Source organism: Chiloscyllium punctatum, chromosome 15 (genome assembly GCF_047496795.1).
Source record: "Chiloscyllium punctatum isolate Juve2018m chromosome 15, sChiPun1.3, whole genome shotgun sequence".
NCBI lineage: Eukaryota > Metazoa > Chordata > Chondrichthyes > Orectolobiformes > Hemiscylliidae > Chiloscyllium > Chiloscyllium punctatum.
This window is the reverse complement of record NC_092753.1, coordinates 56,638,660-56,653,643: the sequence shown is the minus strand read 5'-3', so window position 1 is coordinate 56,653,643 and position 14,984 is coordinate 56,638,660. Positions and strand designations below refer to the sequence as shown.

The 14,984-nt window shown below is 39.3% G+C and overlaps 1 protein-coding gene across 7 annotated transcripts in view; it reads left to right on the top strand.

Moving 5' to 3' along the window:
- Positions 1-14,984, top strand: part of dcaf6 (ddb1 and cul4 associated factor 6) — a 225,207-nt gene that overhangs the window by 94,158 nt on the left and 116,065 nt on the right. For all 7 annotated transcript variants that reach the window (XM_072585183.1, XM_072585182.1, XM_072585186.1 and 4 more), the window contains exon 9: positions 10,775-10,897. In XM_072585183.1, coding sequence (XP_072441284.1) covers positions 10,775-10,897 — 123 coding nt within the window. The remainder of the gene's footprint in view (positions 1-10,774; positions 10,898-14,984) is intronic.

The following is a 14,984-nucleotide window of genomic DNA, read 5'->3' as shown; positions in this document are numbered from 1 at the left end:
GATGTTTCTCAGAATGGAGGTTTGTGACTAGTGGTGTTCTACAGAGATCAGTGTTGGGACCTCTACTGTTTGTGGCCTACATAAATGATTCGGAGGAAAACATAGCTAGTCTAATTAGTAAGTTTGTAGATGATTCAGAGATTGGTGGAGTTGCAGTTAGTGAGGAAGATTGTCAGAAGATACAGTAGGATCCAGATTAATTGGTAGCATGGGCAGAAAATAATGGCAGATGGAGTTTAATCCAGACAAATGTGAGGTGATGCATTTTGGAAGGTCAAGTACAACTGGAAACTATACAGTTAATGGCAGAACTCTTAGGAGTATTGATATGCATAGGGATCTGGGTATATAGGTCCACAGATCACTGAAGGTGGCAGTGCACAGATAGGTTAGTAAAAAAGGCTTATGGCATGTTTGCTTTCATTGAAAGGGGAATTGAGTATAAAGGAAAGACAAGTCATGCCGCAGCTTTGTAGAACTTTAGTTAGGCCACACTTGGAGTACTATGTACAATTCTGGTCATCACACTACCAGAAGGATGCGGAAGCTTTGGAGAGGATACAGAAAAGGTTTACCAGGATGTTGCCTGTTGGGATTTTAGCAATGTTGAAAGGTTAGCTACACTGGGTTTGTCGTCACTGGAATGCTGGAGGTTGAGGAGCAACCTGATACAATTTCATAAGATTGTGAATGGCATGGATAGAATGAAAAGTGAGAGGCTTTTTCCTATGGTGGAAGGATCAACTTCTAGGGATACAAGTTTAAGGTGTGAAAGGAGGGGCGGGGTTTAAAAGAGATGTGCGAGGCAAAAGTTTCAGGATGGGTGGTGAGTGCCTGGAGCGCTTTGCCAGAGGAGGCGGTGAAAACAAACACAACAGCAGCATTCAAGAAACACCTGGCCTAATACATGAATAAGAAGGGAATCGAGGGATACATATCCTGGAAGGGAAGACACTTTTGGTATGGAAGGGCAAAATATATTGGCACAGGCTTGGAGGGCCGAAGGGGCTATTCCTGTGCTATAGTGTTCTTTGTTCTTTGCATTTTGCTTCATAGATGCCAAATTTTAAACTTATCAATCTGATCTGAATCTATCCCATTTTACACAGTGGTAGTAACATACAACGCAATGTAAGATGTCCTCTACTGTGAAAATGGACATTGCCTCATGTAAAGCAAGTCTTTAACATCAATACAAGGAACCTTATAAATTGGCTCCCAGAAGTCACATGACTTTCATTACAAATTTAGCTGGTGTTGGAACCAGACTGTACTTATCTTGAAAAGCAATTGTGAGACCCTTTGAAAATCTAGGAATATTTCCAAAGGTATATGGAAACTCATTGACAATGGCTTCAGTGGAATTTTTAATAGCTCTTTGTATCTCACCAAAAGCCTGACAATTAGAACAAATTCAAACTAATGGCTTGGACATTTTAAAAAATTAATTCACTGTGTGTAAAAGGTGATGTATGAATCTGTTTCAGACCTGGGCCATCCAGTATCTGATACGGAAATATGATTTGTATTTTTAAAGTATTGAACTATATAAATCTCTGGCTGTGAGCAATCATTAGGGCCGAGTAGAGAACTTTGAATGCCAACAGGGAGGTAGAGGATTCAAGGCTGCTGTCATTATGAGCTGCAATTTGCAGTACCATAAAAGTGAAACAAGAGAGCCTTTATTCACTTCCAGGTTTGTTCTGCACACTCCACCTATGGGATTGACATCCATTTACTTAACCATGGAAGAAATTGCAACTATTGAATATGACTTCATTTTCAACCCATTACTTTACAAAGAGAATCTTCAAGCAAGCCAGGCCTGTAAGAATTAGAAACTGATCTCATATTCATCTTCATACATAATATCTGTCATTATTTACACCAAATCTTTGTAACTGTATTTTAACTAATAACTTATTGCTGAACTAACTTGAGAGTAAACTTTTATCTTATTTGAAACATAAAACTCGTGCTGCTATGTTGTTTATTCATTCATGGGATGAGATAGTCATTAGCTGGGCCAGCATTTTTTTGCCTATCCTTGTTTGCTCCTGAGAAGCTCGTCAAACTGCCTTTTTAAAGCACTGTAGTGCAATTTGTGCATGTATACGCACAATACTATGAGCAACTTTGATGGAACAAAGAATTTTCCAACTCAGAATATTGAGTGGCTTGACAGGGAACTTGCAGAAGGTGGTGTTCCCAAGTACCTGGTACATTTGTCAATCTAAATTGTGGCTTTGGAAGATGCTAACTTATTAGCCTTGGTGAATTTATGCAGTGCATTTTGTAGATATGCTGATTCTATAGAGCATAGAGTGAGTGAATGTACATAATGTCAATCAAGTGGACTACTTTGTTGTGGATGCTGTCAAACTAACATTATTGGAGCTGCACTCGTCCAAGCAAATGAGTATTCCATCACACTCTTTACGCTTGTGCCTTGTAGGTGGGCAGGCTTTGGGGAGTCGGGATGCAAATTATTCATGGCAGGATTCCTAGTCTGATTCGCTCTTGTCAGCGCAATATTTACATGGTTAGTCCAGTTCAGTTTTTGATCAATGATAACTCCCACAATGTTAGTGGCAGATTCAACGATGGCAATGTCTTTTAATGTCAATGTGAGATGGTTCGATTCTCTATAGTGAAAGTGCTCATTCCCTGACACTTGTGGCAAGTAACATTCATGCCACACTTTTCAGCTCAAGAACAGTATATAGTCCTGGTCTTGCTGCATTTGAATATGGTCGCCTTCAGCATCTGAGGATTCATGACTGGTGCCGAGCATTGTACAATTATCAGTGATTCCCACTTTTGATTTAATTATGGGAGGAAGGTCATTCATGAAACAGCTGAAAGTTGTCAGGTGAAGGACACAAATCGAACTCCTGCAGAGATGCCTGCAGCTGAATGTCTAATTTCCAACGACCACAGCCATCATCATCTTGGTTCACATCCTTCCTGCTGCAATGGAATGTTTACTCTAATTCCCATTGACTCCATTTTTGCTCACTATTTTTAAATTGGAGCACTTGGAAATAAAAGTAGCTTTCACAAATTCATTGCTCATGGGCATTGCCAGGTGTGTGCCATGATACGACTGCTGGTGAAATAGAGCACTACATCTGCAGCAGACAGGTTGGTGAGGGCGAGGTAGTGCAGTGTTTCGAAGCAGGTCAGGCAGTATTCAAGGAGCAGGAAAATCTGACAGTTCCGTAGGCAGGTACTGAGGAAGATGTGGCTGTGGTAACAAGTCTGCTTGAGGATGTGACTGAAGAGCTTCAGGGTAGTGGAGAGAACTTGGAGTACATTGAGAGAGGGACTCACTGAGATCTTTGTAGAGAGAGGAGGAGAATTTCCTCAAGGTGGGCATTCTTGGAAGAGGCTTCGCAGTAAGGTTGAAATCAATTAGGAGACAGTGAGGTCTGCAGATGCTGGAGATCAGAGTTGAGAGTGTGTTGCTGGAAAAGCACAGCAGGTCAGACAGCATTCAAGGAGCAGGAAAAAGGAGCAGTCGTGTTTCCGAGTGTTGATAAGCCTGAAGGTGTCCTATTATAGCAGGTTTGTCTTGAGTGAGCTGGGCATTACTTTGTAGGGAAATGTGAAAGATAGTTAAGAAAACAGAGATTCAGAAGAAGAGTTAGACACCTAAAATGTTGACTTTGTACACACAGGTGCTGTCTCACTTTGCTGTACTTTTTCAGTCCTATCGTATTTTTTCATATTTCCAATACTCTTTATCTGTTATACTTCTTAAAGTGCAAATATACCAGCTGTGTATGTGTATCCACGAGAGTCAAAATGCTAGCTTCTTTTAGAAACCTTGTTTTTAATTTGACAAGAAAGTTAATCAAACGTTGCACTGCTAATGTGGAACTGGTTTACAGCAGTCTTTAGTATTGTTGATGCTTGCTTTTTAACTGATAATGAATGTATTCTGCATTAACAAGCTATATTTAGTGATACACATTTTAGGTCTCTAAATTAGAGTGCATTCTGTGCCTTTGCTTTCTGTACCATCTGTGCAGTGTTCGATTTGGAGAATTACTAATCCATTAGCTGGGGAAGGACTGTAGATGGTAGGAAATCATTAAGAGACTTCTTGACTGGATCCAAGTAACTTCATAAGTTCCAAAGTCAATATGGGGTCTGTCAGAATCACTTTCTTTCAACTACATATTTGCTTCCATTCCTAGTTGGTCTGCCCCACCTATGGGATGGGACATAGCAACATTCTCAGCTAGAATCAGAGGTTCCTTGGATATTAATGCATAGCCATCAGGCTTTTATTGGATTTGTCTGTGGGGCAACTGTCCCTATTTTGATAGAAGTTAAAATAAGGAAATCTTTGCAGGGTCAACTGGATTAGTTGTGCCTTTGTTTGTATGACCATAAGACATAGGAGTGGAAGCAAGGCTATTCGGCCCATTGAGTCCACTCTACCATGTAATCATGGCTGAAGGGCATTTCAATTCCACTTACCTGTACTCTCCCTGTAGCTCTTAATTCCTTGCGAGATCAAGAATTTATCAATCTGTGCCTTGAAGATACTCAACGTCCCGGCCTTCACTCCATTCTGTGACAGGCCCACCACTCTCTGGCTGAAGAACTGTTTCCTCATTTCCATTCTAAATTGACCCCCCTCTAATTTTAAGGCTGTGCCCATGGGTCCTAGTCTCCCTGCCTAACGGAAACAACCTCCCAGCATCCACCCTTTCTAAGCCATGCATTATCTTGTAAGTTTCTATTAGATCTCCCCTCTACCTTCTGAATTCTTAATGAATACAATCCCAGGATCCTCAGCCAATCACCTGTTAGACCTACCATTCCAGGGATCATCTGTGTGAATCTCCGCTGGACATACACCAATGCCAGTATGACCTTCCTGAGGTGTGGGGCCCAAAATTGGACACTATTCTTAATGGAACCTAACTAGAGCTTTATAAATTCTCAGAACCATGTCGCTGCTTTTATATTCCAACCCTGTTGAGATAAATGAAAACATTACATTTGCTTTCTTAATCACAGACTCAACCTGCAAATCAACCTTTAGAGAATCCTGGACTAGCACTCCCACATCCCTTTGTACTTTGGCTTTATGAATTTTCTCACCTGTTTAAAAAAAATAGTCTATGCCTGTATTCTTTTTTCCAAAGTGCAAGACCTCACACTTGCTCACATTGAATTTCATCAACCATTTCCTGGACCACTCTCCTAAACTGTCTAAATCTTTCTGCAGCCTTCCACCACCTCGGTATTACCTGCCTGTCTGCCCAACTTCGTATTATTGGTGATCTTTGCCAGAGTGCCTCCAGTCCCTTCATCCAGATCATTAATATATAAAGTGAACAGCTGCGACCCCAACACTGAACCCTGCGGGATCCCACTTGTCACCAGCTGCCATTCTGTTATCTCAACTCTCTGCCTTATATCCAGCCACTGGGTTGATATAGGGTGGGCTATCCTGTTTTAATCTTGCCTGTCTTTGCTGCAAAGGTTTTGGAGCGTCATGGTGGCTCAGTGGCTAGCACTACTGCCTCACAGTGCTAGGGACCTGGATTCGATTCTGGCCTTGCGAAGTTATCAGTGTGGAGTTTGCCCATTCTCCCTGTATCTGCGTGGGTTTCCTCTGGATGCTGCAGTTTCCTCCCACATTCCAGAAAGATGTACAGGTCACGTGAATTTGCTATACTAAATTGCCCATAGTGTTAAGTGCATTATTCAGGGGTAAATGTCAGGAAATGAGTCTGGGTGGGTCACTCTTCGGAAGGTCAGTGTGGACTTGTTAGGCCAAAGGGCCTGTTTCCATGCTGTAGGGAATCAAATTACATCAACATTATGGGTCAAACTAGTTAAAGTAGATTTTCTTCTGTGAAGGACAATAATCTGGTAGTTTCATGGTCAATACTACTGAAACTAATGTTTTATTCCAGATTAATTTGATTTTAATTTAAATTGACCCAGGGATTTGTCTTTCATGCATTATTGCCATTGAGCTACTGTTCTGTCAGGTCCAGCAGTTGAGTATTTGTTCATGGTATCATAACAGTTGCTTTGTGAATACTTCAGAGAATCATAAAGCCAATGTAGGGATTAAAAAGTGAAATTTAAATTTGGAGAATGTGATTTGCAGATTGAAAACTGCAGATAGAATGAACTTAAATTCTTCCAGTAACTAATGACAACTAATTTAAATTCCACTAACTACTAATAGTAATATAGCTAGTTACAGCCAGACAACTAGATTGGGTTGGGATATCTGATCGGCATGGACGGGTTGGACCAAAGGGTCTGTTTCTATGCTGTACCTCTCTGACTCTAAGTCATAGATTCCTGCAACATGGAAACAGGCCCTTTGGTCCAACTTGTGCATGTTGACCAGGTTTCCTAAACTGAACTAGTCGCATTTGCCTGTGTTGATCCATATCCCTTTCAAGATTTCCTATCCATGTACCTGTCCAAATATCTTTTAGCTATCATAATTGTGCCTGCCTCCACCACTTCCTCTAGTAGCTTGTTCCATATACACACCTCAGGTCCCTTTTAAGTCTTTTCCCTGCCTTCTTAAAACTGTGCCCTCTAGTTGTGGATTCACCCACCCTGGGAAAACTACCCTGGCGATTCATCTTATCTATCTACATCTTCTAGAAGGTCACACCTCTGCCTCCTAAACTCCAGGGGAAAATAAATTCCAGCTTATCCAGCCAGTCCTTATAACTCAAACTTTCTAGTCTTAGTAAGATCATTGTAATTTTGTTTTGCATTACTTCTCATTTAATAGCATCCTTCCTATTTCAGGGCAACCGGAATTCTGTGTAGTACTCTAAACGATATCTTCCCAGTGGCTTGAGAGTTGGAATGTGGAGGTGCCAGTGTTGGACTGGAGTGGATGAAGATAGAAGTCACATAACACCAGGTTACAGTCCAACAGTTTATTTGAAATAACAAGCTTTCAGAGTGCTGCTCCTTTATCAGGTGAAGTGGAGGGAAGCACACAGGCTCAGAATTTATAGGTGAAGAGATAACTGAGATGATTCCAGGTAATTAAGAGTATCAAAAGATAGAACAACTGGTGTTAAGTGGAGTATCAACTGGCTGAATAATAAGTCTTTGCAGGTGGTCAGAAGTGTCAGTGTGAGTAAAGTGTCAACAGCTGAATAGCAAGTGAAGGGATAACCTATGATCAAATTAATTAAAGCTGAGAGATAATTACAAAAAATCAAAAATAAGACGATGCTAGAAGATGTCTCTTATTTTTGATTTTTTTTCTAATTATCTCTCTGCTTTAATTGATTGGATCATAGATCATCCCTTCATTTGCTGTTCAGGGATATGGGGCAAACACCGGCAAATAGGACTAGTTCAGTTTCGGAAACTTAGTCAACTTGCACGAGTTGGACCAAAGAACCTGTTTCAGTGTTGTATGACTCTATGACTTGTCAGCCAATCAACAGCCTTATCACTTGTAGTATTTTGACACTTTACTCACATCAGTTAACACTTTTGATTACCTGCAAAGACTTCTTATTCAGCCTGTCAACACTTCACTCACACCAGTTGTACTATCTTTTGACACTTTTAATTACCTGGAATTAACTTGCAATTATCTCTTTGCCTGTAAATTCTGTGACTGCGCGTTTCCCTTCGTCACCTGATGAAGGCACAACACTCTGAAAGCTTGTAAATTCAAATAAACCTGTTGGAGTGTAATCTAGTGTCGCATGACTTCTAACTTTGATAGCTATAATATGACATCCCAACTTGATTACTGTGCTCTGACTGACGAAGACAAGCTTGCCAAACACTACCTTCACCCCCTGTCAACCTGTGACTGAACTTTCAAAGAACCATACACCTGTGCCCTTAGGTGTCTCTGATCGACAATCCTCCCAGGGTCCTACCATTAACTGTGTAAGTCCTGACCTGCTTTGACTGACCAAAATGCAACACCTTGCATTTATGTGAATTAAACTCAAGCTGACATTGCTCAGCCCACTAGCCCAGTTCATCAAGATCCTGTTGTACTTGAGATAACCTTCATCATTTTCCACTATAACACCAATTTTGGTGTCATCTACAAGCTACTGACCATGCTTCCTATATTCTCATTCAAATCATTTATATAACTAACAAACAGTGGACCCAGCATCAATCTTTGTTGCACACCGTTGGTCACAGGCCTCCAGTCTGAACATCAACTCTCTACCAACACCCTTTGTCTCCTACTTTAAAGCAAATTTTGTATCAAATTGGCTAGCTCTTTCTGGATCCCATATGATCTAGCATTACTAATCAGTCTACCAATTAGAACCTTGTCAAGGCCTTGCCAAAGTATCCATCTTCTTGGTCACCTCTTCAAAAAACTCAAATTTGTGAGACATGACTTCCCATGCACAAAGCTATACTGACAATCCCTAATCAGCTCTTGCCTCTCCAAATGCATGTAGATCCTGTCTCTCAGAATCAAGAATTTACCCACTACTGGCATTAGGCTCACTTGTCAATAGTTCCCTGCATTTGCCTTGCAGCCTTTCTTAAATAATAGCACAACATGAGCCACCCTTCAGCCTTCTGGCAACTCAGCTGTGCCTGTTGATGATATAAATATCTCCACTAGGGACCCCGCAGTTGCTTCCCTGGCTTCCCATAATGTCCTGAGATACATTTGATCAGTTCCTGGGGTTTTAAGACCTTCAGCACATGCTCTTCTGTAATGTGGATTTTTTTTTTCAAGACATCACTATTTATTTCCCTGAGTTTCCTAGCCTCCATGTCTTCCTCCATGATAAGTACTGACAAGAAATATTCATTTAGGATCTCACCCATCTTTCCTGACTGAGGTATTCCCATGCAGAATTGTAGACTTTCTAAGCTCCCTGGTATTTCAAAAAGACAAAGACTTGAACATATTCTTTTGTTCGGAGGAAGCAAGTCTTCGCATTTGAATGTGTTGCTTCTAGCCTATGTTAATAAGCCACATTATGAGCTTGGTCGATTATCTTAAATTGGCCAATACATTGCCATGGAGAACCTTGAAAGTCAACTTGCAAACCAGTCAGCACCTTTTTCTCCTGTAAGTAAAAATTGTTTGAAATTTGGCATTCTTGCATTTACCCTGATGAATGCAAGATAGTGTGTTTTAGCAATACATCTCTCTTTTCAGCCATATAAGAGTTCTGTAGTACCAAGCAATATTTTGTAAACCATAATATATTTCCTATGTATGGAGCCCAATACTATGCATGCAACCTTAACTGAATCCAGTTAATGTTTTATAGGGGTGCATCATTGCATCATGGCTTTTACTGTTCGATACCTCTACCTTTAATAACTTAAGAATGTGCACTCCAAATTCCTTTTGGTTTTCACAGTATTACATTTACTTTCATTTGTATTACAATCAGTTTTTTTTTGTAACCAGCTTCACATCCACTGATCTTAAGTTCTATTTACCACTGTTTATTACGTTTTGCATTTTATTATCATCTGTTTGTAGCTTGCCAATCTATAAAGAATTAACAATGTGCCCTATTTTGATATTATCTGCAACTTTTGACACTATCTAGCCCTGTGTCTTAATCGTCAATACTTAACAAATTAACATAAGTAATTCTAGAACTAATCATTATGGGACTCTGCTATTCAGTTCTGACACTTTGGAAAAATTAAACTTAATTCCAACTCTTTATTATATTTTTCTTCTGAACAATGTTTCATTTACTTGACTATCCTCTCCTTAAATCTATGAACATTAACTATATCTAAGAATCTCCTGTATTAGATATACCTGATGTCCACATACATTAGATCTATTGCACTTCCAATTGTATGCCATATTGTTTACCACCTCCGAGAATACTAAATAGCTTATGTAACATGGTAATCCTTTTAGAAATTACATATTGTCCATAGCTATAGCTTCCCGTCTGTTTGAAAGAATAATTTTCTTTGAGCATTCCTGTTCCAACATTTTCTTCTGATGTTTCTGTACCTTTTGGTTAGTTATCTGTATTTTCTCTCTAAGTTCTTCCCTGTTTCTCAGCTTCTGAAGCTATTGCCCTAGAGACTCCTTCTGTCATCTTCCTATTCAGCACCTAATTTCCATTTATCAAATTCCTGTAGTTTAAGTCTGCTCTCGTCAAATGGTGTTACAACCTTAATCCATGATACCCTTGACTTAAGAAATCTGTATATTTGCAAAACAAGGTCCCTTTTTATGTTTACTATGTTTATCACTTTACCATGAGTTTATTTCCTTTCTTTTAAAAATATGACTTCATTTAATTTACAATTTACTTCATCTAATTTACATTTACAAGTGTTGCCAATCTATTAATCTACCTCGTATTTTTATGGTCTTTGACATAATTTGCTATACCTCCTTATCTTGCATTCCTTCAATTCCCAACAGCAGATCATTTATGCGTATAGTAAGTAAGATATTTTAATTACATAGCTTATTTAACTTTCAAAATGAATTGGAGAAAAAGGAAAGGGTTGAATTAACTGGTTACATGCTAGAGTTGCCCCATGCACTGTTGGTCCAGTGACCTCCTGTGGTATATGTCATGATGACCTAAATTTTCGAATCATGAAAATATCGTGTAGTAGTGATACACATCAGTGAATAGTTGTAAAGATATTACCAGTGCTGTAGTTTGCCAGAGCGAATCAAATTCACCTGATTTTCAGTCTTCAATATTTAGATACAGAATACCAACAGTTATTTAGAGAATATCTTTTAACTAACGTTTCTTTAATCTTTCAGGCGAACAAAGTCCAAATGTATCACTAATGCAGCGCATGTCAGACATGTTGTCCAGGTGGTTTGAAGAAGCCAGTGAAAATGCACAAGGAAATTTGAGAGGAAGGGGAAGATCCCGATCCCGAGGTGTGTCACCATGGTCTCAGACCTAATATGACAAGATTATGTAATACTAAAATCCTCCATATATATATATATATATAAAATATCTTGGTAAATTGTATTTTTAATTAACTGCTTACTATTACAACATGCTTTATCATTTTATTCAAGTACTTTCTTTGTTTGAAAAGTTGTAACATTACAAATTTAAACAAAAATCCACAAAGGTTATTTGCAATTATGCAACATAGTGTTTTGCTCAACATTGGGGAAAGAAGATTGTTGTGTTGAATTTTGTGAGGAAGAGCAAGGAATTCGAAACAAAGCAACTATTGAGTAAAGAATGGAAAGGAGAGAAAACATAACAAACATGATTCCAGCAGTGAGTGGATATACAAAAAGGGAATGTACTTTGTTTTTCCTAGGTGGATTGTTTATTATTTAAAATAGTGACTCTGTGAGCTTTCATATTTGAAGAAAGGCAAAGAACGGTGCACTTCAGGCCTAAATAAAATATTAAAAGTTAACTTTCTGGATTTCCCTAGGCTTATTTCACACAGCAATGCAGTAGTAGGTTGAGAACATGAGCCTAAGAGGTCATGATGTAGTGATAGTGTAAGATCACATGGCTGAGAAGACCTAGAGAGAGATCCTGTGGAGGAGACATTCGAAATTTGTTCTTGCTGTATGTGTGTAATTTCTGCAACAATAGTGCATGCAAAAAGAACCTATCACAGTCATTGAAAAAACATTCAGCTCCACTATCACTCCAACCAGAAGCCAAAACATGGTGGTAGCAGGTGACAACTAAAGGCAGTAAAGAACAGTCCAACAGTAGCAAGCTTTGAAAAAAGGATACAAATGTAGGGCCCTACAGAATGAAATAGAACAGGGGAAAATATCAAACTCACTAGGGAGTACCCATTGCAATCCTGATTCCTGAAGTAGAAAACGACAGCAGAGCTTCGAGCAGCCATCATTTCAGGACTCCACAGGAACATGTCACCACTTCTACTCCTAACTGCAGAAGGCTCACGTGGAAGGAATTGTTTTGCCCAGCTTTGAACAGCCTCAGAATTAAACAAATCAGATTTTTTAAAATTCATGTGTACGTTACTGATTGGGCCAGCATTTATCAGCTGTTCCTAAAATCCCAGAGGGCAATTAAGGATCAGCTACACTGCTGTAGATCTAGAGTCACATGTATACAAGACCAAATGAGGATGGCAGTTCCCTTTCCTAGTGAACCAGATAGGCTTTTCCAGCTATCAGTAATGTCATAATTAGAATTTTAATTCCAAATTTTTATTGAATTCTAATTCCACCACTTGCCATAGCGGGATTTGAACCTGAATCCCCGGAAAATTGCCTATGTCTCGGGATTAATCATCTAGCAATAATACCACTAGGCCATTACTTCCCCTTAAATACACTCAGAGCCTTTGCTGACCAGAGGTAGATGAGATTTCATCATATTACAGCAAAACGCTGAATGCCTTCAATTTGTATTTTAATATTTGTAAAACCTTTTGAATGAGCTATAATAAACAAAGGTAGAGACCAGAGGAGTGCATCAATTCCTTTATCAATTACCTAGATTGCTAGGTATTTATGCATATGGTCCTCAAAAGGTGAACTAATATGGGACCACAAAGAATGATACAAGGAATTGTTGGGTTTATTGTAATTAAAGGGGGATTTAATACTAAGGGGACAGTATTGTTTGCAAGGCAGTCCAAAATCTGGAAGCAAAGTCGCATGGTAGTTTGCAGAGAATCAAAGGCTTCACAGAGAAAACCCATGATCTAAAACAAAACAAAAAAAAACAAAATATTGATTAGGCCACTGTTGGACTATTGCGTGCAATTTTGGTCTCCTTCTTATCCAAAAGATGTTGTGAAACTTGAAAGGGTTCAGAAAAGATTTACAAAGATGTTGCCAGGGTTGGAGGATTTGAGCTATAGGGAGAGGTTGAATAGACTAGGGCTATTTTCCCTGGAGCGTCAGAGGCTGAGGGGTGACCTTATAGAGGTTTTATAAAATCATGAGGGCACAGATAAGATAAATAGACAAAGTCTTTTCCCTGGGGTGGGGGAGTCCAGAACTAGAGGGCATAGGTTTAGGGTGAGAGGGGAAAGATGTAAAAGAGACCTGAGGGGCACCTTTTTCATGCAGAAGGTGGTATGTGTATGGAATGAGAGCTGTCAGAGGAAGTGGTGGAAACTAGTACAATTGGAACATTTTAAAAGGCATCTGGATGGGTACATGAATTGGAATGTTTTGGAGGGATACGAGCCAGGTGCTGGCAGGTGGGACTAGATTGAGTTGGGATATCTGGTCGGCATGGGCGAGTTGGTCCGAAGGATCGGTTTCCATGCTATAAATCTCTATGACTCTAAATCTGTGCAATTCATAGACTCAAAAGCATAAATCACATCAAAGCAGAAGTGCCTTTTTAAAAAGTATTTCACATACAGCAGAAACAAATCACATGACTGCCAGAGAGGGAAGTTGAATGTTACAATTATGGTAAACCTGGTCTATTAAAACAGTTGCATGTCCAAAACAGCTCTCAATTGAAGTGATAGCAATAGGGAGAATTGCAGCCACAGAAGCTAGATATCCTATGAAAGAACAATGATCCAGCAAATATTGGTTGATAAATCTTGATGTAGACTTTAAACCGAAATCCTGGCTGGACTTGGTGTACTGTACGATAAACTAAAATAATTAAAACCGATCAACTGAAAACCTGGAATTGTCTATTAAGGCCTGAACATGAGAGAGATGGCTGTGAAGGACAACTCTAAAGTTAAAGGTCAGAGTCTGACAATATTATAATATAAAAACCAAGAAATAACTGCACCACATTGCATTTTTACAAAAACAATAATCTTCACTTTCCAGTAGGAAGGCATGGTCAAAATTTGAACTTAATTTACAGGATTAAGATGTTAAGATTAAAAGTATTCCTTTATTGGTCAGAGCATTGAGTGTAGGAGTTGGGAGGTCATGTTGTGGCTGTACAGCACATTGTTAGAGCATTTTTAGAATATTGTGTGCAGTTCTGGTCTCCCTCCTATCGGAACAATTTTGTGAAACTTGAAAGGGTTCAGAAAAGATTCACAAGGATGTTGCCAGGGTGGAGGATTTGAGCTATAGGGAGAGGCTGAGTAGAGTGGGGCTATTTTCCCTGGAGCATCGGAGGCTGAGGGGTGACCTTTATAGAGGTTTATAAAATTATGAGGGGCATGGATAGGATAAATAGACTAGGTATTTTCCCTCGGACGGGAGCATCCAGAACTAGATAGCGTAGGTTTAAGATGAGAGGAGAAAAATTTTAAAAGGGACTTTTTCACACAAAGGGTGGTGCGTACATGGAATGAGCTGCCAGAGGAAGTGGTGGAGGCATATGCAGTTACAACATTTAAAAGGCATTTGGATGGGTACATGAATAGGAAGGGTTTAGGGGGCTATGGGCTAAGTGCTGACAAATCGGACTAGGTTAGGTTAAGATATCTGGTCGGTTTGGACGAGATGGACTGAAGGTTCTGTTTCTGTGCTGTACATCTTTGACTCTATGACTCTAAAACAGAACTTAGGAAAGAATTTTATAAATTATTTTTGTTTATGAACCAGAAATCCAGTTTATGAATTTTGTCAATCCTTTTGGCTATTGCTTCCACAGACTACTAGACTGCATCTATTCAACTGATGGTATTTCTGGTGGCATTGTACCTGACAAAGAATCTCAATTTGCAAACTAGCAGTTTGGAGAATTTGCCATAGAGTATGGATTCATTAATGTGATACGTTCATTTCGTTACTTGACAGTAAATGCGGAAAAAAGCCAAAAGTGGTGTCAGAATTGTAAAGAACTTCTGAAGAAAAATTATTATATTAGTTTGGTTCCTTTGAATTATAGATCATCACCATTGTAAAATAGATCATACTGTACATAGCTCTTGGTTTGCTTCAGTATGGCAATGTGTTTCATAATGCACATGGTGTTTGTATGCATGTAAATACCAACTTAGCCAATCGTTTGTTGAAAGTTTGGGAGAAGATTTGTAACTCGGGTGCTCGTTGTTGTGGTTCTGTTCGCCGAGCT